General features: G+C 52.8%; 1 protein-coding gene across 9 annotated transcripts; it reads left to right on the top strand.

Moving 5' to 3' along the window:
- Positions 1-3,584: 3,584 nt before the first annotated feature.
- Positions 3,585-22,822, top strand: TINAGL1 (tubulointerstitial nephritis antigen like 1). Of its 9 annotated transcripts, none has more exons than XR_014807409.1 (14): positions 3,585-3,669; positions 4,199-4,516; positions 5,466-5,529; positions 9,570-9,662; positions 9,855-9,969; positions 11,056-11,179; positions 11,265-11,415; positions 11,517-11,706; positions 11,817-11,862; positions 12,119-12,242; positions 13,388-13,433; positions 13,514-13,948; positions 16,857-19,201; positions 22,493-22,822. XR_014807409.1 is itself a non-coding variant. In XM_005665158.4 (12 exons), exons 2-12 carry the CDS (start codon positions 4,207-4,209, stop codon positions 13,652-13,654), a joined length of 1,404 nt encoding a protein of 467 aa, XP_005665215.3. In that variant the 5' UTR covers positions 3,585-3,669; positions 4,199-4,206; the 3' UTR covers positions 13,655-13,998. The 9 variants fall into 9 exon arrangements, 4 of the variants coding, with proteins under 4 accessions (XP_005665215.3, XP_005665216.3, XP_005665217.1 ...); XR_014807410.1 differs by having other exon boundaries at positions 17,625-19,201; XR_014807411.1 differs by having other exon boundaries at positions 3,585-3,629.
- Positions 22,823-25,150: the final 2,328 nt, after the last annotated feature.

A 25,150-nucleotide genomic window follows, 5' to 3' on the forward strand; every position in this document is an offset into this window, starting at 1 on the left:
GCTCTAGAAATGGCTGCTTCCTTCTCACCTGTCAGGTCTCAGCTCAAATGCCATCTCCTGTGGACCATCACATCACTCCGGGTCCCCAAGACATGTGCACTGCCTCATAGCCCGTCACATGGTGGAATGAATAGTCACTTTTTTTTTTTTGTGGCTTTTTAGGGCTGGACCTGCGGCATATAGAAGTTCCCAGGCTAGGGGTCGAATTGGAGCTGCAGCTGCCAACCTACACTACAGCCACAGCAATCCCAGCATCTGTGACCTACACCACATCTCGCATCGCAGCAATGCCAGATCTTTAACCCACTGAGTGGGGCCAGGGATCAAACCCGCGTCCTCATGGATATTAGTCAGGTATGTTACCACGGAGCCACAATAGGGACTCCTGAATAATTACATGCTTGCTTGCTTATTCATTTGCCGGTCTCCCCACTAGCTTGCAGACTTCACGAGAGCTGAGTGGTTTGCTTCAACCTTGAACACTCAGCAGCTAGCACAGAACCTGGCGCATAGTAAAAGCTCAATAAATACTTGTGGATGAATGAGAACATCAAAGAGGAAAGCATTCCACAGCTCGGCACAGCGCCATTCCACGTGGCCCCCAGTCTTATCTACCACAAGTGCCAGCATGCTACAGCAGCGCACCATTCTGCCACACAGCCCCGCGGGCAGTGCTATGATAACACAGTCCAACAGGTCCTACGAAGCCCGACATGTCACGACAGGATCCAACACAGACAACATCGGGCCTGGCCTGGAGCACAGACTCAGCACCAGATATCACTGCTCTGAGCCCTCGACTTGTCCCGCTGACCACAGGGATCCACAAGGCGCCCCCTCCAGCCCTAGCTGGGGTGTCCTTCAGAACCCAAACATCTAAGCCCCTAGGCTCAGATAGTGTGTCCTGGGCCCATGGACCTGGGTTGAGCAGAATACAATGGGTCTTTTGTTTTCTCAGGAGGCCCTGCTCAGCCTTCAGAGGAGAATGGCCCATTCTGAGCACCCAGAGCAGCTGGAGAAGGCAGGGGAGGGAGAGCGCTGGACTCCCTGGCAGAGGAGAGGAGGCCTGGGCCTCTGTGCTGTGTGTGACCTTGGGCACATCACTACCCCTTTTTCGCTTCACCTTCCTTTGTAGAAAGAAAAGAGCATCACAGTGGCTCTAGGGAGCATCTGAGTACAGATGGGAAGCCAAGGCCCAGAGAGGGGCAGTGTCTGCCCAGGGCCACATGAGAGGGAAGACAGGGTCACTGCAGAGTCCCAGGCTACCTGCCTCCCAGGAGGCGAAAGGGCTCAAAGGGTAAGGCCTGCTGTTTCCTCACCTGCTGCTCTGCCCATATCCCTTGGACAAGAATAAAGACAGAGAATGAGTCACCAGGAAGGAGAGGGGCCATTGAAAAGGAAAGTGGGGTTCCAGGCCCTCCCCCATAGCCCTGCCCTTTTCCTCTCTGCTTTGGCCGAGGAACCCAGTGAGTCACAAGATTCCACTGGAACAGGCTCTGCACCAAACGTGGTGATGACAAGGGGCCTTGGAGCCATGCTTTTGGCTCTGCTTTCTGTTCTTGCACGGACAGACAGGCAGCCAGCTAAAACCCCCGAACAGACACAAACAGACACCTACACAGATACACAGACACCTAGCAAGACAGACACCCAGTAGATAGACAGATAGAGACAGGAACAGTCACACAGCTATACACACAGACACACAGGCAACAGGTACACAAATACAGGCAGACAGTACACTAATGACAGAGAGGCAGACCCAGGACCACACAGAGGTGACATCCAGACAGATACGTAGGCACATTGCAGGCAGGTAACAGAGACAAGCAGACTCAGACACACTCAAGCAGAAACACCTCACACTCAAATACACAATGCAGACTCACACAGGTAGCCTACAGGGGGTGATGTGGGGCAAGGAAAGGCCAGATGCCCCCTGGGCCAACCCCCTAACCCCCAGCCCCCGAACTATGCAGAAACTGATTCACACAAATGGGTTCTCTGGGCACAAGCTCTTCTGAAGGCAGCCTCCGTCCGCTTCCCAAGACGAGGGACCCACCTGTAGTAACATGAATGGTTAGACATGAAAAGGAACTTCCAGACCAGGAGGGTATTGTGACATGTAGTGGGTGACTAAGCGTAACTGGGTAAAGGAGTGGAGAGGTGGTAGGTAGGGAGCCTGGTACTGGTAGGTAGGGGGCCTGATGGTAGCTAGGGAGCCTGTGATCTTGGGTAAGTCTGTTCTTCTGAGCCCCAGTGTCTCATCTGTGTCTCTCAGTCCCCAGGGTCCCTGCAAGGAGCAGGTGGGCCAGCTCCTGCAAGTGTTCCCGTCAATGGTGGGGCCCCAGGACACCACTCCTACATCCTCCACACCCTCGCCCAGGGCAGGGTTCTCTTGTTGACTCCCTGCCCAGTACCCCCTGGCAGGGGGGCAACTCAGTCAACTCAGTCACAGATGCCTGTTGTCCTGGTCCTGCCCATCCCCCGGGGGCTGGCCAGCTGAGGATGCCCCAAGACAGAGAGGTCAGATCGAGGGCAAAGGGAATCCCCGAAGCTTGAAGCTCCCCCCCACCCCAGCCCCCGGGGGGGTGGCTGTGAGGCTTAGGCCCTGGATTGGGGGATCTGCCCAGGTGGAGTCTCTTTCATTCTCCCGCTGTTAAGAGTCCTCTGGCCAGGACCCAACCTGTTGGAACAGAGGGGATTGCGCAATGGAGAGGTAAAAGGTGATGGCAGGCCTGGCGGGACAGAAGCCCCATTGTTCGAGGCTCAGGCCAGCCTGGGCAAAGGAAGAGTTTATGCCCAGGGCAGGAAGGGGGGAGATCTCTGCAGGGGGTGCCAGCTGGCAGGGCTCTTGCCTTTGGACCCTGGAGGGGGACAGGTGCCAAGAAGGATGCCCCTGGTGGTGGTGGGGTTGATAGAGGGGACAGTGTTTGGCAAGGTGCCAGGAAGACTGGGCTGGGCAGACCCAAGGAGGGGTCTCAGGACTGGGAGGCAGCCCCCATCCCCAACCCCACCCCACCCCTGTGGGAGGATGAACAGCCCAAGGCATTCCCAGGGTCCTAAACCATCCGCCTCCAGATTCCAATCATTCCTAGGAACGGAGGCTTTGGGGCGGCTCCAAGCCTGGGGGGCACTGTGAAGAGGGGTGTGCTTGGCCGCAGTTATCTGAGGGGGTCACAGACGGGCTTAGAGATTTTTGCCGCCCACAGCCTCCCCATCATGTCCCAAACTTAGGTCCCAAACTCGGAGCTCCACTGTGCACCATCCTCCCTTGTTCGCACGTGCCCCTCGGCCCCACGGCGAAGCCCACTGCACAGTCTTTACCGGGGCCAGGCCACAGTCCTTTCTGCTTGGGTTGGTGTCCCGCCCCCTACGGGAACCGTTTCCACCGGAGACCCAGCAAGGTCAGTCGCGTGCTCATGGTCCGCCTCGCTTGTCCCAGCCGAGCAGTTAACCCGGCTCTTCCAGGTGCGAAAGAGTCGGGGCCCCTCCCTCCCGCCGCGGGGCGGGGCCGGGCTGCGCGCTGGGCGGGGCGGGGCGGGGCGGGGCGGTACAAAAAGCGGTCCCGCCCCGCGCTCCTCACTTGACTTTGAGTGTCCGGCGGTCGCTGGAGCCGGGAGGCGGAGGCAAGTGAGGCAGCCGGGCTCAGCCCACACCCCTCACCAGGTAGGGACGTTCCCCTGCCTGGAGGGGAGAGGGTGTAGACAGAAGGAACAGAGAGAAGGAGGGGGCAGGCAGAGGGACCCAGACAGGTGACAGGAAGGGGGAGTGGAGGGGGGCAGAGGGGCACAGAGAGAGAGGGACACATGAGGATACAAAGTCAGGGAACCCCTGTAGGGATGGAAGCTGAGGGGGGGGTCAGAGATTCAGGACAGGGGGAGACCTAGGGTGAAAGCGTGTGTGTTGAGTGGGAAGCACCAAAATGCCACAGTCCCCACCTCTTGTCTTTGAAGGTCCCCAGACAGGTCAGGGAAAGGGCTCTATTTCTTGCCCAAGCCCCTTCCCCCTGTAAGCCAAGGCAGATAAACTGTGGCTTCTCTCCCCTGTCCCGCCTGGGGAAGCAGAAATCAGGGTCCCTGCTGGACCCTCTTGGGCTCATGGCCCCAGGAAGCTGGGAGATCAAGTCCCTGAGGTGCCAGGGAATCCCTGCTGCCCACCACTTCTGACCCCTGACCTCTGCCCTCCCTGGGCCCAGGAGGCACCATGTGGCGATGTCCACTGGGGCTGCTGCTGCTGCTGCTGCTGGCTGGCGAGTTGGCCCTGGGTGCCCGGCGGGGTCGTGGGCGCCGGGAGCTTGCACCGGCTCTGCACCTGCGGGGCATCCGGGATGCGGGTGGCCGGTACTGCCAGGAGCAGGACCTGTGCTGCCATGGCCGTGCCGATGACTGCGCCCTGCCCTACCTGGGTGCTACCTGTTACTGTGACCTCTTCTGCAACCGCACCGTCTCCGACTGCTGCCCTGACTTCTGGGACTTCTGCCTCGGCGTGCCACCCCCTTTTCCCCCCATCCAAGGTGGGCACCAGACAGCCAGGGGTGGGTCACTTTGTCAACCCCCAAACTCAGCAAGGCTCAGGAGCAAGGCTGACACATTGACATTTCCGGGGGAGGCTTTGTAGAATCTGGGAAAGAGACCCCACCCCACTCTCTGAACCTCTGGGAAGTCCCTGCTTTGGTCTAACCTGAGTCTCTCCAGCAAGACTGAATGAGAAGAGCCTTGGTCAGTGGGATTTTAAGTTGACCCAGGAGAAGGCAGCCTACTGCCCTTTCTCCCAGTCCTGCCTGTCTCCATATTCCGGACTTGGAAGGTGCTGGCCCCGCCTGCTGACTCACCCTCAAGACTGATAAAGCACCCAGGGATTGGCCAGGGTCATCTTAACAATTCCTCTGCCTCTGCTCAGGAATCTCTACGCCTGAGATGGCCGGTCACACCTGGGAGGTGGGTCAAGTCTGTTCCTGCCTTCAGCCCTCATCAGCATCCACCTGCCCTTATCCAGCAGGAGAATGACTCGAATTCCTTCCCACAATTCCTTGGGGCTGTGGATGTGAGACGGCATACCTGGGTTGTCATCCCAAAGTGCTGTGCTATCTCAGGGGAGTCACTTACATTCTCTGGGCCTTGACTTCCCCATACACCTCCCACTCTCCATCTTCAAACCCCCAACTCATTTAAAGGGCATAGAGTCTAAGGAATGCCGTGGCTGGTATTCAAGTGAAGCAGGAGGGATCCGGGTTGGGGGTCACTGGAGAACTTCCCAAGTAGCAGTTGGTGTGTGACCCTGCAGAGGTCTTAATTTATAGCTCGGCTTTAGTTTCAGTGGAGGCTGGTGTGTGTGTGTGTGTGTGTGCACACGTGCACGTGTTTGGGAGGATTTGGAACACCTGACCTCTGAGGACCTGGCCATCTCAACCCATCGACTCTGGTCTTGGTTCCACTTCTCTTTCCTGTCGTCCCTCTCCCCAGGATGTATGCACAGGGGTCGCATCTATCCAGTCTTGGGAACCTACTGGGACAACTGTAACCGGTGGTGAGTATCTGGGGCTTGGAGGGGGCTTGCCTTGTGGGCTTTGCGGCAATGGACTCGGCTCAGATCCTATCCCTGTCACTTGTTTCCTGGGGGCAAGGCCTTTCCCTTCTCTGAGCCTCAGTTTCATCATTGTAAGGTGGGAATTTTTACATGGACAATGTCCGTGTCTAGACCAGCCTTCCCACGGCAGTCCCCAGGAGTGCTCACCCAGCAAGGATGCCAGCTTCAGGTTCAGCCCTCCTTCCTGGGGCTGGGCTCCTGCCCCTCCCAACCTTTCTTGCTGTCATGGGAGAGTCCAAGGAGGGGGCGCCAGGAAGGAAACCTCTGACTGCAGCATCCGCTGCCCTGAACCGGATGAGGGTCAGGGATGGCTGAGCTGGCAGCCAGCCAGACTGTAGCAGGGCCTTCCCTGGAATGTGGCCCCTCCTTCCTCCCCCACACCCCTCCCCACCATTCCCTGCAGAAAGATGAAGGGGTCAGGGTGCCCCCTACCCCAATCTGAGGCCTGAGATGGGAGGTGGGGAAGGGTTGGATAGGAAGACTTGAGTGCCTTCATGGAAATAATGGGGACCTGAGACTTAGAGGGGGAGGCCCCGCACCCACTGCCCGCTGCCTGGGACTGAGAGGGCCCCAGGGAGAAAGAAACTTTTTGGAATGCATTACGCATAAGCTGTTTCCATTGCCTCACTGGCATGAAGAATGCCTGGGTCACAGTGAGAGTGGGGACTCATGCGTTTCAGCGTGTGTCTGGGTGAGAGAGCCTGCGCGCGCGCGTGTGCATGTGTGTGTGCCTGTGTGTGCCTGTGTGTTTCGAAAGATGGAGCGTGCCTGCATGATTCTGCTGGTACTGATAGGGTGCCTCTGGACATTGAGGGGTTAACACTCTCTCCCATTCCCTTCCCTGGGGCCTGGCCACCCAGGCCCCCTCTGGAATGCTGGGACCTGCTGCCACCAGCCCTGTCCAGACCTGCTTGGACAGCCCTGGGGGCAAAGAGGGAGGGGGCAGGAAAGGACTGACCAACCCACTGCCCTCCCAGGCCAGCTCTGGCTTTGTTCCCTGCACTTGACACCTGCGGGAGGGTGTGAGGGCAGTGTCTGTGGGCCTCTCAGGCTGTGTGAGCCCTCGAGGGATACTTCGAGAGTCAGTGGGGGAAGGGGAGGACAGGGAGAGCCTCCCCTACCCGGCTCCACCCCTACGGTCGCCTGGGCCCTCCCTGAAAGCACCCTGCAATTCCTGGGGCTGGAGAGCCCAGTTGGTCCCCTTGAGGCTCCTTAAAAGGCAACATTGGAGGAGGGAGCCTCTGGGCTTGGAAGCATGCCGCTTAGCATCTTGTCATAGCAAAGTTATGAACTTGTAAAAGCATCGTAGAATTCATAGAATTCAACTGTTCAGTCGACACCTATTTATTAGCGACCTACTATGGGCCAAATGCTGTGCTGGGCCAAGGAGAGGCAGCCAGAACATGGCAGACAGTCCTTGTCTCTGCACTGGAGCCTCTAGATTAATGGCGAAGAACCACATGCACAAATACACGTGTCATCACAACCTGCTCCAGGTGTGATGGGGAAAGGAGACTAATGAGGGATCCTGGTTTCGAGTGGGGTGGGGGTCGGGGAAGGCCAGTCCAGAGGGGACATTTATGCTGATACCAGAGAGATGAGCGCATGAGTGGCCCAGGCCCAGGAGCAGGGAACATGGGGGGAACGGCTTGTGGAAAGACCAGGAGGTGGAACCAAGCTCCTTGCAGCTGGAGCTGTGAAATGGGCGAGAGGAGGCTCAGGCCATGTTCCAGGGGTCTCATAAGCTGTGCCAAGGGTTCTGCATGGTTTTTTTTTTTTCGTCTTTTGTCTTTTTAGGGCCACACCTGCGGCATATGGCAGTTCCCAGGCTAGGGGTCGAATTGGAGCTACAGCTGCTGGCCTACACCAGAGCCACATCAACGCCAGATCCGAGCCATGTTTTCGACCTTCACCACAGCTCACGGCAATGGCAGATCCTTAACCCACTGAGTGAGGCCAGGGATGGAACCCGCAACCTCGTGGTTCCTAGTTGGATTCGTTTCCGCTGAGCCACGACGAGAACTCCTGCATGTGGTTCTAAGTGTTGTGGGAAGCCACTTGGGGAGCCCACAGTCCAATGTGTATTGTTCAAAGATTTCTCTGGCTTTAAAAGAGGGGTATGTGTGTGTGTGTGTGCATGTCCTGGGGTGGGGAGGGAATTATAAAGAGGCAGGGAGCCTGGTTCCCACTGCCATGGGCCAGGTGAGAGGGGATAAGGGCCCAGAGTAAGGGGATGGTAGTGGAGAGGCGAGAGGCAGATGGCTTCAGAGGCTTTTGTGTGCCCGGCTGATAGGGGAGGCTTTGGTGGGGGTGAGGGGTGGGCGGTGGGGAAGACACTGCAGACCACAGAGTTCTGGCTTGAACACCTGGGTGGATAAGGTGTCCTTTTCTGAGTTGAGGATGTTAGGGGAGGAACAGGTTTGGAGGAAGGCAGTTTGGGCCGTTTTAAGTTTGAGATGCCTTTCACGCACCCAGAGGAGATGTCAGGAGGCCAGCTGGATTGGAGTCTGAAACTCCAGGGGGCGGGGAGTTGGGGGTTCCTGTAATGAGAACAATAATGATAGATAACAATTCTTGAGCACATAACATGGGCCAGGCCTTGAGCTAAATACTTTGCAAGCTCACCATTTAATCCCTGGACGTTGATACTATTGTTATCTTCATTTTACAGACACCATTGAGGGGGAGTTTTGAATACCTTACCTAAGGTCATGTGACTCGCGAGCCAGGATGGGAACTCAGGATTCTGGACTTTAGAATCCATGCACTTAGTCACTTCACTATACTGCCTCACTCACTCACTCACTCATTCATTCCTTCAACAAATATGTATTGGGTACATACTAGGTGCTAGGTTTTGTTTTCTAAGCACTGGAGATACCAAACAATACTTGCCCTCAAGGACCTTAGAGTCTACGGGCAAACAGATATAAAAAATATAAATAACTAAAGATGTAATATGTCAGATGGTGATGACAGGCTGGAAAAAAATGAAACAGGGAAGCAGAGTAGGAAGGGTGGAGGGGGCTGAGATAGCATGGCCAGGACAGGCCTCTCTGAGAAGGTGACATGTGAATAAGGACTTGGAAGAAGTGAGAGTGAGCCCTGAGGATGTTGGAAGCACAACTCAAAGGCCAGAGCATGGCTGGGGTCAACAGTCAGGGGACCAGCCTGGTCAGGGCCTCGAGAACCAGGATTTGGAGAAGAGGGTCAGAGAGGGGACAGGAAGACAGATCGTGCAGGGCCTTGTTGGCGCTGGAAAGGCTTTGGCTCTTATTCCGTGGTGTGAAGCCAGTGGCGGGTTTGGGGACAGGGGAATGACATGATATGATTTGGGTTTAACAGGATCGCTTGGGCAGCTGCGTTAAAAATATACTGAAGTCGGGGGGGGGGTGGCACGGGCACAGGGCAGAATCGGGGAGAATGGTGAGGAGGCTACAGCATGATCCAGGTGAAAGGTGATAGGACCACAGGGGCTGCAGGAAAGAATGAGACGTGGTTTGCAATCTGGATGGGTTTTTTTAAGGTGGTGTCAACAGGATTCACCAATGAATTGGGTCAGCACGTGAGAGAAAGAGTCAGGATGCCTCCCAGGCTTTTGGCCTGCGCTCCAGGAAGGATGGAGTGACCGTTTCCAAGGACTGTGGGAGAGAAGCCTGGGAGCAGGGAAGAGCAGGAACTCAGTGTAGGATGCGGCAAGTGTGACCTGTTAGAAACCACCCCCCCCCGCCCCGGTGGCGATGTTGTGCAGCAGTAAGATGCGTGAATCTGGAGTTTAAGGAGACATCTGAGAAGCAGCTATACACTTGAGAATCATGAACTTGAAATTGACATTTAAAGTCACCAGGCTGGATGGGATCATCTAAGGGACCTCTCATAGGTGCTGATGCAGAAGTTCAGGCTCATGTTGACCTCTGAGGCTCCTCCCTTCAGAGGATACCAGCCCTGCCTCACCTCCTCCTCCCCTCCTGTTCTTCCAGCACCTGCCAGGAGAAAGGGCAGTGGGAGTGTGACCAGGAGCCATGCCTGGTGGACCCAGACATGATCAAGGCCATCAACCAAGGCAACTATGGGTAAGAGGCCCTGAAGATTTCCCCAGGGGGCACACATGCACGTGCATGCACGTACACACACACACGTCCTGCCAGGCACAGATATTATTCACGTGCATACTTAGCTAGTTAGGCATCTCTCTCACTCACATTCGCATACCTCCCAGACCCCCAGTTTTGGCAGGTCTGCCACTTCTGTCCGCTCTCTTTTAGGTGGCGGGCTGGGAACCACAGTGCCTTCTGGGGCATGACCCTGGATGAGGGCATTCGATACCGCCTGGGCACCATCCGCCCATCTTCCTCCGTCGCCAATATGAATGAGATTCATGTAAGTCCGTTCTTGCCCATAATCCTGCCATCTCCTTTTGGCCTAGGACCCCAGGGACCCTGGCGCCCTGTCCCCCTCCCAATAGGCTGTGTGTCGCTAGACAAGTCACTCCCCTTCTCTGGGCCCTCAGCTTCTGCCCATACCAAGATGTGCCGCACTGCAAGAACTGATGCTCACATTCTGAGTTTTGTGGTCCCGGCCTCCGTCCCTCCCTGGCCTCCTCAGCTTGGGAAAAATGTCATTGGTCCCACTACGGCTGGGTCAGGGCCCAAAGGGCCAGGAGGTCATCTTGGTATTTTGGGAAGGAAAGGACGGACACTCCTCCAGCTTTGGCCAGGGAGCGGCGATTCTCGGAAACAAATGCCGCCTCAGTGGAACCCCACGGGAGGAGGGGCTTCTTCATTCCCACCACTGGGACCCTCTAGGGGGAGAAACGGGAACCAGACCCAGAACAGTCACAGGGTGAGGACGGGGTGTTTCAGCGGGACAGGGCTGGGGCACATACCAGAGGCTCCGTCCAATGGCAGGCAGGGGAGGAGGTGATGGCTGGCCGGAGTGGCCCTCCCCACAGGGGGGAGTTCAGTTCAAGGCTGGGGTGGCCAGACCCTGCCCTTGCCCTTACTCCCCTGGGCCTCTGGCTATTTTCTGCCTTTTGCTGTTTACCTTGGCAGCCAGCCCAGTCACGGGACCTGACGGCTTCTTCCCTCCCCTGCCCTCTGGGGCCTGAAGCCCAAGGTCCTGGCGGGAAGAAGGATGTGGCAGATCAGAAGGTGCAGAGGAGGAAAGAGGCAGGAGTTGAAAAAGGAAAGTGGGGGGACCCTGGCCTGGCCACTTCCCTGTTCCTGGCTTCCGTTGCCGCACCTGTAAAGCAGGACTAGTCATCCCCTGACCTGACACCAGGGAACATGGTGCCTGGGTCTTCCTCCTGAGTCAGTGTGGAGGTTGCTAGAATCCCTCAGAAGCTGGAGGACTCAAGATCAAATGGCAGAAGGCCCTGGACTCTTGGGAGACCTCCAGTGTCTCAGGCCCCCGAGGGGTAGGCGGGGACAGAGGCAGGAGGCAGACAGAGTGACCTTTGCCTTGCAGACAGTACTGGGCCCAGGGGAGGTGCTGCCCAGAGCCTTCGAGGCCTCTGAGAAGTGGCCCAACCTGATCCACGACCCTCTGGATCAAGGCAACTGTGCAGGCTCCTGGGCCTTCTCCACAGCAGGTAGGTCCAAGGGCAGAGGCTGGCGAGGTGGGAAAGGAGGGCCAAGGCCTGAGCCCCTTGACAGCCCCTCTACCTCCCCCACCAGCTGTGGCGTCAGATCGAGTCTCAATCCATTCTCTGGGGCACATGACACCTGTCCTATCGCCCCAGAACCTGCTGTCTTGTGACACGCACAACCAGCAGGGTTGCCAAGGTGGGCGTTTGGATGGTGCCTGGTGGTTCCTGCGACGACGAGGGTGAGCAGCAGAGGGCGTGGGCAGGGAAGAGGGCATGAGGGGGGGGGCCTAGGGCTGCCCCGGGCTCACTCTGTCCCCGCCTCCTCCTCCTGCCCCTCCAGGGTGGTGTCTGACCACTGCTACCCATTCTCTGGCCATGAGCGGAATGAGGCTGGCCCTGCACCCCGCTGCATGATGCACAGTCGAGCCATGGGTCGGGGCAAGCGCCAGGCTACTGCCCGCTGCCCTAATAGCTATGTCCACGCCAATGACATCTACCAGGTCACTCCTGCCTACCGCCTTGGCTCCAATGTAAGTCTGTGCTTGGGTAAAGGGGCAAAGGCAGGAGAGCTGGAAGGCTGGCCAAAGGCTGGAGCCTCACGCCTGATGGATGCTCTCCTCCCTACCCCCTCACCCTCCAGGAGAAGGATATCATGAAGGAGCTGATGGAGAATGGCCCCGTTCAAGGTAAATGCCTCTTATCCTGCCCCCTGATTCCAGAAGCTTGGGCCTGCTTGAGGCTGGGTGCAAGTGGTCCATACAGCATTGAGCAGCCAGTCCACTGGGGCCAGGAGTGGGGGGACCATGTCCTCTCCCCATGGGCGGCACCTGGAGGGGGCACTTGGTACCAGAGGCCCTGGGGGCCGAACATGCATCTCCAGGCTCAGGCATCGGTGCCTGTGCTGATGGGCTGAGCCAGCCCCACTTTGACCTCTGCCTACAGCCCTCATGGAGGTGCACGAGGACTTCTTCCTGTACCAGAGCGGCATCTACAGCCACACACCCGTGAGCCACGGGAGGCCGGAGAGATACCGCAGGCATGGGACCCACTCGGTCAAGATCACAGGGTGAGGGACTCGGTGGGCAGGGGGGTTGGAGGCAGCAGGGCTTGCAGTGGGGGCTCTAAGCCTACCTTGGATCCTAACCATCTCTCTCTGCAAAGCTCCATTTCAAAGCAGAGGAAACCAAGACTCAAAAAGAGAAGGGAGGAGGGGTGGAAGGGAGTTCCTGTCATGGCTCTGTTGTGGTTAAGAATCCAACATAGTCTCTGTGAGGATGCAGGTTCAATCTCTGGCCTTGCTCAGTGGGTTAAGGATCTGGCGCTGCTGCAAGCTGCGGTGTAGGTCACAGATGTGGCTCGGATCCGGTGTTGCTGTGGCTTAGCATAGGCCTCAGCTGCAGCTCCAATTCAGCCCGTAGCCTGGGAACTTCCATATGCTGCAGGTGCAGCCCTAAAAAGAAAAAGGGAAAAAAAAAAAAAAAAAAAAAGAGGAGGGACCTGGAGTTCCCTGGTGGCCTAGTAGTTTAAGGAGCTGGTGTTGTCATTGCTATGGCTTGGGTTCTATCCCTAGCCCAAGGACTTCTGCATGCTGTAGCGTGGCCTTAAAAGAAAAAAAAAAAAAGAGGAAGGTCCTTTTTGAGGTGTTCTAGGAACTGCTCCCTTCCTGGCACAGTGGAACAGAAAAATAACTCTTATGAAATACAGACAAGAATTCAAGAGTTGCTCAACCTCTCCCCAGCTCAGCATCTGTCCCAACTCTGCCTGACTCACTGACTCACTCCCCCCAGCCCTCAGTTTCCCCAGCTCATATAAAGGGAGGTGCTAGAGTTGCTGATATCAAGGGTCCAACCAATGAAATGTACTTTGTATCCTCCCAGGTGAGAAGGGAGGGCAGGCAGATGTATGAGGTCCCAAAGAACTGGTCCGTGAGATGTGGTCCCTGAAGGATGGGGGGCCCAGTTTCCCTCCTTTTTCTGCTCCCCTCTCCCAGGTGTCCCTTGGGGGCCTTCCCCATCCCCACCCTGGGCACAGGTACACAGACTTAGAGATGTGGAGCCTGAGGGAGGTGCAGAGAGGGACAGAGACCTGCCCAATCTCGAGGGTGCACCCAAGTCACCAAAGGCGACAGGGGCCTGGGTGGGGAAGGCCCTGGGTCAGAGCTCCTGAAAGCAGGTGAATCAGTGCCCTTCCCCCTCCGGCTCTGGCCCGCAGGTGGGGCGAAGAGACGCTGCCAGATGGAAGGATGCTCAAATACTGGGTGAGTCCCTGCGCCCGCCCGCCTTCCCCTCCTCCTCCCTCGCTCCCATCGCCCTGCTCACGGCCCCTCCTCGTTCCCAGACGGCGGCCAACTCCTGGGGCCCAGGCTGGGGCGAGAGGGGCCACTTCCGCATCGTGCGCGGTGCCAACGAGTGCGACATCGAGAGCTTCGTGCTGGGCGTCTGGGGCCGCGTGGGAATGGAGGACATGGGTCACCCCTGAGGCCGCGGGCACCACGCTGGGAAGAGCCCCCTGTGGGGCGGCAGCCTCCGCCCCCCCGCCCGCTTGCCCGACGGAGCTCTGGCGCCAGGGGTCTAATCCCCGCAGGTTCGCTGACACAGCGCCCTGCCTGGGAGCCGCGGGCAGGCAAGGCTGGTGGAGCCCCCAGACCTCCCAGCCGGGACAGAGCAGGGCCTGGCAGGGGTAGAGCAAGACCCCCACGCAAGACCACTGAAGCCAGGACACCCCCAAGTCTCGGGCCCCACCACCCCACCCTTGTACTCTTATTCTTCAAAGGTATTTATTTTTCTTTTCACTATTTTAAAATAAAAGCAAAGTATTGATAACTGTGGTATCTCAGAACTTCTCTGCGTGGAAAGCCAGGTCATAGTTGGGATGGCATATGGTCAGACAGCAGGGGAAGGGCAGCCTGAGGCCTTGCTGGTTGGCAGGGGTGGGTAGACCAGAAACCTTAGCCTCCGTTCAGCCTTGATTATCAATGGCCCTAGACACTGACCCACTTGGAGTGGGGCATGGATGGCATGGCCTTTGGCCCCCAGAGAGAAACGTAGGCTCGTGGGAACCACCTCTCAGACGCTGAGTCAGCGCTGCCTGATGGGAGAGGAGTCCAGCCCACCAATCAGCAGAACTGGTGCCAGTGCCCAGCAGGCAAGGGGGGGCACAGCCCCAGAGAAGCTGGAGCCTCTGTCTCTGCAGATCAGCCTCTCCAAGCCACCCAAGCGAAGGGCCCCCCTCCTCTTTCCCCTGCCCCTAGGCCAGGTTGGGCCTGCCTCTCTGAGCCCTCTCCCTACCCCACCTCCCCAGCTCCCAGTGCCTGCAGAATAAGCCCAGGCTTCAGCCTGGCTTCCAAGGCTATCAGGAACCACTCTACCAGCCTCCTCCCCAGCTTCTTCACCCAGTGCCGAGGCAACTCCAGAGTCCTCACTGTTCTCCAATGTCCCGTACACACACACAGACCACTGGGCATTTGCACATGCTGTTCTCCTAATCCAGATTCCTTTCCATTCCACCCACTCCTGTCCCGCTGCTATTTCAAAGCCAATTCCAGGGAGTTCCTGTCGTGGCTCAGGGGAAACAAATCTGACTAATATCCATGAGGACGCAGGTTTGATCCCTTGGCCTCACTCGGTGGGTTAAGGATCTGGCGTTGCCGTGAGGTATGGTATAGGTTGCAGATGCAGCTCGGATCTGGCGTTTCTGTAGATCAGTGGCTACAGCACTGATTCAGCCCCTAGCCTGGGAACCTCCATATGCCCTGGATGCAGCCCTAAAAAGACACACACACACAAAAAACCCCCAAAACCCCCAAACCAAACCAACTCTAGGGTTCCTTCAATCGGACAGCACTAGTGGAGAGTAACTGATGTGTCAGATGCCATGCAAGGGACTGAGGCTTCCTCAAACTACCCCAACCCCACTTAGCGTGGCTTAGACACCCCTCTCGGAGCTCATCGGCACCCTGCCTTTTCACCAGCATTTCACTTATCCTCCTTATGCTGAAAGTTCCTTGAGGACAGGGACTGGGTCTGGTTCATTGATGAGTCCTGGTACCCACACCTCTACACTGGATAAGGTGGCGGAGATACCCCCCTTCCAAGACACCCTCCCCAGCCCATCCCTCTAGGCCCAGAAAGTGTGGTGCCCTGACTTTCTGGGAGCCCAGGGAGGCTGTGCCTGGGGATGGAGCCTCCCATCATGGGAATCCTCTTTGCCTCCACCCTCAGCTGTCTAGGAAGGCCTGGGAGCCCAAGTCTCTGAGAGGAAGCAGTGAGAAGGTCTATCCTGACGGGCAGCCCTTCAGGGCCAGCTATGTCCCCCAAGCCACTCAGAGCATCACCTGAAAGGAATGCAGGCAACCCGATAAGAGGCCGCCTTTGTTTCATTTCCTGTTTGCTAGGACGTCCTGAGCCCTGCTCCCCTGGCCGTCCCACCCTGTCCCTGAGGAGCCAAGGCCAGTCAGGGCCCTGGGGACAGTGACAGGCAGGGAGTCCCAAGCAGTGGTGGTAGGAGCTGCCTGCTCACCACCTTCTTTGTGGCTTTGGCCGCCAAGACAAACCCCACTGCTTGCGTTCTGCTGGAAAAATCCCGGTCTAGGGGCGTGGCTGGAATTTTCTGAGGCCCTTTGGCAGAAGCAATGGGGGTTGGGAAAAGGCGGGGAGCAGGGGCGTGGCGGGTCTCCAGGCTCTAGTTCTGCCAGCCCTGCTGGGAAGCCTGACCTTGCCAACTGAGTAGGGGAGGCCCAGCCCTTCCCTACACCCGTTCCCTGGCCAGGAAGTCCCAGGCCCACAAGGTCCAACCTGGGGTGGGAGAGAGTGTGAATGAAGCTGGGGCAAGTCCTTCAATAACTTCCATCAGCCACCTCTGGTTCTTTGCTATTGTCAATGGAAGTGCTGTTGTAGAGAGAGAGGCAAACCAAGGACCCCCAACCAGATTACTGCCCTTGAGTTGATCCATAAAGAAATCCTGACACCCCAGCACTTTGCTCTGTGTCCTGAGGCTGGTCTCTTCCTTTCTCGGGGCCAAGGGCATGGGTCCTTAGACAAACCTGGGTTTGAACCCCTGGCACTCTGTGTTTCATACTGGCTATATAATCTTGACCTCTCAGAGCCTGTTTCTCTATCTTTTTTTTTTTTTTTTGGTCTTTTGTCTTTTTAGGGCCGTACCCACGGCATGTGGAGGTTCCCAGGCTAGGGGTCTAATCGGAGCTACAGCTGCCAGCCTATGCCAGAGCCACAGCAACACCAGATCCAAGTCACGTCTGTGACCTATACCACAGCTCTTGGCAACTCCGGATCCTTAACCCACTGAGCAAGGCCAGGGATCGAACCCACAACGTCATGGTTCCTAGTCGGATTCATTTCCACTGCACCACGACAGGAACTCCCTGTTTTTCTATCTTTAATGGGGATAATAGTACTCACCTCCTGGAGTTGTTGGGAGGATTAAGAGACAAAGCATGCTAAGCATTTAGCACTGTGCTTGGAACCTATTAAGGATGCAGTAAATGGTAACAGCTCTAATCTTTTAAAGGGGGTTGGACTTGATAATGTAAAAGCTTTTCATAATGAGCTAAACATTTATTTAATGCTTAACCGCTGCCTTCTGACAACACACAGTTCTGAGTGCTTTACATGTATTATCTCATTTAATACTAAAAACAAATCTCTATTTCCTTATTTTGCAGGTAAGGAATAGAAGCATAGAAGAGTCTAAAGATTAATTGAGGCAGGATTCACACCTAGGCTGGCTGACTCCTCTGTACTAATAGTGGTTATTTGGTAGCAGTAGTCCAAAGTCCCTTTTCAAGCCCTTTCCTTATTTGACAAACTCTTATTCATCCTTCAAAACCCAGCTCAAATGTCCCTCCTCTGGAAAGCCTTTCCTGGTATCCCTCTTCTGGACCTCTAGGGACTCTAGCATACCTTCCTGGCACAGAGGGACAACTTTCCCTCCCACAAAGGGTTGGAGCAGGAGTTTTGTTCTTAGTCCTATCCTTTCCTATGCACCAAATGTTCTGCTTGGGCATTCATTCTAGTCTCCTGTGGAGCTCTGCGGGGTCCCAAGGCACCTGACTTTAGTTTCCCCAGAGCTGCTGAGTTATATCACTTCACCAGTGCTGATGCCTCACATCTTCCTGGTATCTTGCCAAACCCCATCCTTGCCTGGTGCCCATTAAGGGAAAGGAATTTTTGCCTACTGAGCCTGCAGTGGGCCAAGCTTTGGGCCGAGTGCTTCACACACTTCAGCTCATTTGATCCTACACACAACCCTGTGAGAAAGTCTATCTTTAGAAACCAATGTCAACCAGTGAGGCAACTGAGATTGTAAGGGAGGAGTGAACACGTCCAGATGGTGAGCAAGGCTGGTGGGCCCAGGCACAGCCAGAACTAGGGATCCAAATCCTGGCAAGAGTGATTGACACCCTCTCTCTCCCGCCTCTCTCTCTCTCTAGACTAATTCTGCCATGAGGAAGGGCGTTTGGCCAATGACAACTCCTAAGCCTCTCTCATTTTCACAGCCATTTTTTCAGTTCTGACTTAGAGCAGAGCAGAACAGAACAGGGAAGGCTTCTGATTGGCCCAGCGCTAATCAGATGTCTGCCTGTGGGCCAATCACCTATGGCCAAGGAACAGGATCAGGAAGCCCTGACTGCTCTGGCTGAACCAGCATTTGGAGGAGGAGGGAATCCCATAGGGGAAACCATCCGAAAGAGCTAAACACCATTTGATAGATAAGGAGATAGAGGCTCAGGAAAGCATGGCATTAGTCAGATCACTTAGCTGATAAGTGGTGGAACTGGATACAGCCCATATTACCTACCCCTGAATTTGTAGATTAAGCCAGAGAGAGGCCCTTTGCAGCTCAGAGTACCCCCCGGCCACCCTCAGCTTCTCCCTGATAACTCATTCCTAAGCCTTGAGAGATAACCTTCCTAGAATTCCACCCATTTCGTGAACATTCTGTGGCTCTGACACTAACAATCGTGGCAGTCTTCTCAAAATAAAGCGAGGCTGAGTCTGAGGAGGCTTTCCAGCAGGTTCACCATAGTACCCCTTCTTCATGGCAGTCTTCAGAATAGGGCTGTCCTCACCCTCTCTGCTCTCAACAGTGCCCCCAGTACTATAGGGCACAGAAGAGACGCCAAAACCATCTGTTGGGATGGGTGAATGAATGGATGAGCCCAGAGACACCATCAACCTTGGCAGCAGGGCCCCCTGATGGCTGAATCCTCACTGCACCTGCCCCAGCCCCGAGGAGGAGTGAAGAGCAGTGACCTGGGTGAATCCCGGGACTGAGCAGCTACCCACACTGTGCGTTTCCTAGACATTCCCTGGGAGAGTCCTTGCAACTGCTCTGCGAGGCCTGGAGACCGACCCGAGCAGACTAATAGGAAGGGGCGGAAGTAGGAGTGGATCTCAAGTGTGTTGGACTCCAGAGACCAATTTATTGCTGCAGCCTCCACTCCACCCTCTCACCCAGACGTCGTGCCCAGCCTGGCCAGTAGAAGGCTTTGAAGGTCCCCTCACCTGTGGCTCTGTCCTCTACTCAACCTCCCCTCAGCTTTCCTCAGGACACATAACCTCACCCGGAAAGCCTCTGAGTCAGAGCCAGACAGAACCAAGCTCAGAGCCAGCCTCACCAGACTCCATGAAGTTGGCTTTCCACTTGGAACCTCAGTTTCCCAATCTGTGAAATGGGAACAGTGTGATCTGCATTGGCCAAGATTGAACAATTCCCTAAGAAGGAGGAGATGAGGGAAGCAAGCTGGGCCCACTGAGAGTTAGTCTGAAGAAATTGGTACCTAATGAATCAGAGCAGAGATGTGCCACATCAGCTTAAAGGGCCAGGCTGACTCTGGGTCCTGCAGAAGCTGACAGTCACTTGGTGAAGATATTGACCCATCTAAAGTAGTAAAGCATCCTCAGACAAAGGCGAGTCCCTGCAACCCTGAGATGCTGAGTTTGTCCAAAGAGAGGCCATCTGGTCATCAGACCAGTGGCCAAGCCAAGCCTGTTTTAAGATGACAAGGTGAGTGTTACTGATGGTCTTTGAGTATTTCCTTCACCAGAGGCGGGTGGTGTTCTGGAGACATGGACATGAAAGCTGTCTTGCCTGGAGCCATTAACCCAGGGTGTCAGCCTCAGACGCCTTTGGGACTAGGCAGGAGTGTCAGAACAGCGAACAGCTGGGCTTGTGTCCAACACAGGTGAGTGCACCCTTGCCTAAAGGCATTCAGAATCAATGACTTTTTTTTTTTATGGCAGCATATGGAAGTTCTCAGGCCAGGGATTGAATCCATGCCACGGCTTCGCCCTACACCATAGCTGGTGGCAACACTGGATCCTTTAAGCCACTGTGCTGGGCTGGGGATCGAACTTGCGCCTCTGCGGCTACCCAAGCTGCTGCATTGTGATTCTTAATCCACGTCATCACAGCGGGAACTCTCAGAATCAATGACTTTTAAATACACGATGCCAGCCTGCATCACTCATGGTCCCAACACACAGTCACAGATGGTGTGTTCTAATTAAGAGAACTTGGGCAGAGTTTATTTTCAAAAGGACTAATGACAAAGCAGGGTGTAGGGGAGTCACAAGAGAGATTACAGGATTCTGAGGCTAGCAATAGCATAGCTTTCATTCCCCTAGGCCTGCAGGGTCAAAGGGAGGGCGATGGCCAGACTCTGATGCAGAGAGTTATGTAGAGCAGAGGTGACCTCGCGGTGAAGGGGCAGAGGGATAAATATCTCAGCCTCACTCTTTTCCCTCCCTCTCCTCTCCTGCTGGCTCCTCATTTACCAAACCCCACAGGAACCGTGGCTGTGGACTTTCACATGGACAAGAAATAAACGTCTCTCTTACTTAAACCACTCATTTTTAAGGGTCTCTTGTAACAGCAGTCTAGCCCCGACCAAAAAGGCAGGCAAATCTAGCAGAACCACAAGAGGAAAGGCCGGAATCCATAAACAAAGTGGGAAATTTTAATTCGACTTTCTTAAAACCAGTGGCTCAAATACTAAAATATGAGTACGGAAGGAGACGGGAGTTAGGACAATGCAATTAAGGAACTTCATCTGCTAGATAAATATAAATTTTACACCTCCTTACACAGAATACCCATTGTTTTCAAGTTCACATGGAACATTTTTAAAAATACCACAGACGTGGCCATTCAGGAAGTATGAAAAAATTTTAAAGAATCAATATCATGCAGTCACATTCTCTAGCTCCAATGTGATAAAATTGGAAGCCAACAATAAAAAGGTGGCCAAAGAAACCCAATGTTTATTAACGTGAAAACTCATTTCTAAATAATTCATGAGATAAGGAGAACATTATAAAGAAAATTACAAGATTTAACACCGAAGAGCAATAAGTTAAAGTGAAACTTAGAGGGAAAAATATAGCCTTAAATGCCTTTATTAAAAACAGGAAGGATGACAACAAATGAATTAGACATCCAACTCAAAACTTTAGGAAGAGACCACCAGAAAACCCAACGAGAATAGAAGAAAAGAAATAATAAAGCAGAAATTAATGATACGGCAAACAACAAAAAGCTGAACTAATTCTTTTAAAAACCTTAATAAAATAAACAAATTATCAGCACAAAATACACAATATTGGAAACAAAAAGAAGGCTCAGACCAGAGATGAAACCAGTTTGAAAAAAATCCCTAAAACACACCATGAGGACCTAGGGTTCTGACAAGATACCAGATGAAGATAATACGAAAAACCCAGGAAGAAAATCCAAAAATACAAAGTAAATTACAAGAAGTGGGGAACAAAACCCCCAAAAACATTCAACGTGGGAAATTCAAACAAACATGGACTTAATAAAAATAATTTTAAAGGCTGATTTGGAGGCTAAAATAAATGAGATAGACTAAAACCTGGAAAACAATCAAACTATAGGCAGGAAGCAATGGTCAGCGTTTAAAAGCATGCTAAGGTCCTTGATTGTTCTAGAAGAATTGATTAACTTTAGACTTTGTTAACTGAAGTAAGCATGTTAAAAATTTAAGGATGACTAATGAACAGAAATAGAACGTATTTCAAACCAGAAGAGAGGAAACAAAGGGAATGCAGATGGTCCGATCCTTCCACCCCTGGGCAGGAAATGACAAATAGAAGAAGCAAAGGTTGCCAGTTTCCAAGATGGCCCCAGGGATGGCTGCCTCCTGGGATCCACACCCTGGGGTAGTCCCCTTTCAGGATGTGTGGGTTGGCCTTAGTGACTAGTTTCTGTTTAGTAAAATGTGGTAGAAGTGATGGCATGTCCCTTCTAAGCAGGGCTGGCTTTCTGAGAGTACAACCTGTGACCTCACATAAGACATCCTCCTCAGAAGGGCATCATGCTTGGTTTAATGCTCTACTCATGCTGACTTGGAATTCCTAACAATTTTTTTGTTTGTTTTGGTCTTTTTAGTGCCAGATCCGTAACCCATTGAGCGGGGGCTGGGGGGGGGGAGTGTATCAGGGATTGAAGATGCATCCTCAAGGATACTAGGCAGATTCATTTCCACAGGGCCACAATGGGAACTCCCTTAACAATTTTTTAATAAAGGGTTCCACAAATTATATAGACGGTTTTGCTTCCAAGATCCAATGATAAATAGGGTTGCCAGATAAAGTTCATGAAGTCCAGTCAAATTTGGAATTCTATTAAGTATGAATGATTTTTTTACCATGCAAATATCAAAATTTTATCTGAAACTTAAATTCGTGAATTTCGGAGGTGTTCCTCTTGTGGCACAGCGGAAACGAATCTGACCAGGAACCATGAATTTGTGGGTTCAGTCCCTGGCCTTGCTCAGTGGGTTCAGGATCTGGCATTGCCGTGAGCTGTGGTGTAGGTCACAGGTGTGGATCTGGTGTTGCTGTGGCTGTGGTGTGTAGGCCGGCAGCTGTAGCTCCGATTAGACCCCTAGCTTGAAATCCTCCATATGCTGCAGGTGTGACCCTCAAAAAAAAAAAAAAAGGCAAAAAAAAAGCAAAAATTGTGAATTTCCTGTTGTGGCGCAATGAGATCAGCAGCGTTTCTACAGCACTGGGTTAAGGATTCCGCAACTGGGGTTTGGCTCTGATCCCTGGCTTGGGACCTCCAGATACCGTGGTGCAGTCAAAAAAGAAAAAAAAGTTTAAACTATTATATAAATGAATAAATAAATATTTGTGTGTATACATATATATATAAATAAATAATGTAACTAGGCATCCTGTGTTTTATTGGCTAAATCTGTCAACTCTATTAGAAAGCACCTTTTAAGTGCTTGGATTTTGGTGGTTCTTTCTCTAAGCTCCTTTTGTCTTTCAGATCACCCGCCTGTATAAAGAAAACATGTATGCCTTACCCCACCGTAAAGCCTCCTGGTGTGGAGCTGAAGCCTCCTGCCCCAGCCACGTGAATGAACTTGGAGGCTGATTCTCAACAGACCCTTCAGATGACTGTCTCCCTGGCTGACAGCTTGACTGCAACCTCGCAGAGGTTGACGCCTGAGCCAGGATCTTTCAGTTGCACGGCTCTCAGACTCCTCGATCCTAAGAAATTGTAAGAGATAACGTTGGTTGTTTTGAGCTGCTCGATTTGGGGGTAATTTGTTACAGAACAATTGATAATACACAAGGTAAATGGGAAAACACAAAAGAAGATAGAGAAATAAAATCTTAAAAACTGGTGATCCCACTAAATAAATGACCTGATTTCATCCGTGAATAGACGATCACGGATGATCTTTGGCTACAGGCTGTTGGTAAAAGACATACTTCAAACAAGAAGATGGAAATATTGAAAGTAAAGATATGAAAAAATACACCCCAAGGATAACAGACACTGTCCATTTTCTGACCAACAGAATGCCTTCAAACTTTTTACTCTTTTCTGTAAAATTCTTTTTTTTTTTTTTTTCCAGGCAGTAGGCAGAGATCTATTGGTTCCAGGAGCGCCTTTCCCCCAGCCCCAGTTTACTTCTTGTAGTGTAAAATACCAGCCCCAGGGGAGCTCCCATTGTGGCTCAGTGGGTTAAGGACCCAATGTTGTCTTTGCGAGGATGTGGGTTTGATCCCTGGCCTTGCTCAGTGGCTTAAGGATCTAGTATTGCTGTGAGCCATGGTGTAGCTTGGATCACAGATGTAGCTTGGATCTTGCCTTGCTGCAGGGTGGCACAGGCGTGCAGCTGCAGCTCTGATTTGCCCCCTGGCCTGGGGACTTCCATATGCTTCAGGTGCAGCCCTAAAAAAAGAGAGAGAGAGCGAGATTTTATCTTTAGTTTTTGCCATTTTAATTACAGTGTGTCTCGGTGTGGCCCTCTCTGGGCTCACATTATTCATGACTCTCTCTGCTCCCTGGATCTGGATATCTGTTTCCTTTCCCAGGTTCGGGAGGCTTTCAGCTACTATTTATTCAGCTAAGTCCTCTACCGTTTCTCTTCTCTTCTCCCTCTGGGACACCTACGTGGATGTTAGTTTGCTTGATGTTGGCTCAGAGTTTTCTTAAACTATTTGCATTTTAAAAAATTATTTTTTCCATTCAGCTTATGTAATTCTCACTACTCTGCTTTTCAGTTCATAGATCCATTCTTCGGTATCATCTAATCTACAGTTGATTCCATCCAGGGTGGTTTTTTTTTTTTATTTCAGTTATTATATTCTTCAGCTTTGTTTGGTTCTTCTCTATATTTTCTAACTCTTTGTTAAACTTCTCGCTGTGTTCATCCATTCTCCTGCTAATTCATTGAGCATCCTTCCCCCCCCCTTTAAAAAGGCCTATACTTGATTCACAAGTTTGTGATAATTTCTGCTGTACAACGAAATGATTCAGTTATACATGTGGACACATCCATTCTCTTTCAGATTCTTTTGCCACAGAGATTATCACAGAATACTGGGTGGGGTTCTCTGTGCTATACAGCAGGTCCCCTTTGGCCAATCATTCCATATACCTCAGTGTGCATATGCCAGTCCCCAAACCCAAGTTCATCCCTTTGCCCCCACCTGTCCCCTTGGGTAACCATAAGTTTTTCAACGCCTGTGAGTCTGTGTCTGTCCTGCAAATAAGTTTACTTGCATTCTTTTTTTTTAAAGATTCCTCATATAAGTGACATCATATGATGTTTGTCTTTCACTGTCAGACTAACTTCACTTAGTATGAAAATTTCTAAATCCATCCATGTTACTGCAAAAGGCATTAGTTCATTCTTTTTTCATGGCAGAGTAATATTCCATTACATACATGACCCATATCTTCTTCATCCATTCCTCTGTCGTTGGACATTTAGGTTGCTTCCATGTCTTGGGTATTGTAAATTGTGCTGCAATGAACATTGGGGTGCATGTAACTTTTTAAATTATAGTTTTTGGATGCACCCATGACATGAGGAATTTCCCAGGCCAGGGATCAAACCCACACCACAGCAGTGACCTTAGCCACAGCAGTGAAAATGCCAGGTCCTTAACCTACTAAGCCACCAGGGAACTCCTTTTGAGTATCTTTATGATCGTTACCTTGATTGCTTTATTGGGTAGATTGCTTATCTCCACTGCACTTAGCTCTTCTTCTGGGGTTTTATCTTTTTTTTTTTTTTTTGTCTTTTTGTCCTTTTTAGAGCCGCACCACGGAATATGGAGGTTCCCAGGCTAGGGGTTTAATCAGAGCTGTAGCTGTCAGCCTACGCCACAGCCACAGCAATGTGGGATCCGGCCATGTCTGCAACCTACACCAGCTCACGGCAACACCGGATCCTTAACCCACTGAGCAAGGCCAGGGATCGAACCTGCAACCTCATGGTACTTAGTCAGATTCGTTAACCACTGAGCCACGACGGGAACTCCTTCTGGGGTTTTATCTTGTCCCTTCATTTGGAATATATTCTTCTGTTGCCTCATTTTGCCTAATTCACTGGTCTTAGTTCTATGTAATCGGGTAGTTCAGTTACATTTCCTGATCTTGGAGAAATGGCCTTACTATGGGGCCTGG

The sequence above is a fragment of the Sus scrofa genome, chromosome 6 (assembly GCF_054392235.1).
Source record: "Sus scrofa isolate SSC_HxYL_T2T_F1_AM1 chromosome 6, Sscrofa_HxYL_maternal_Yorkshire_Landrace_v2.0, whole genome shotgun sequence".
NCBI lineage: Eukaryota > Metazoa > Chordata > Mammalia > Artiodactyla > Suidae > Sus > Sus scrofa.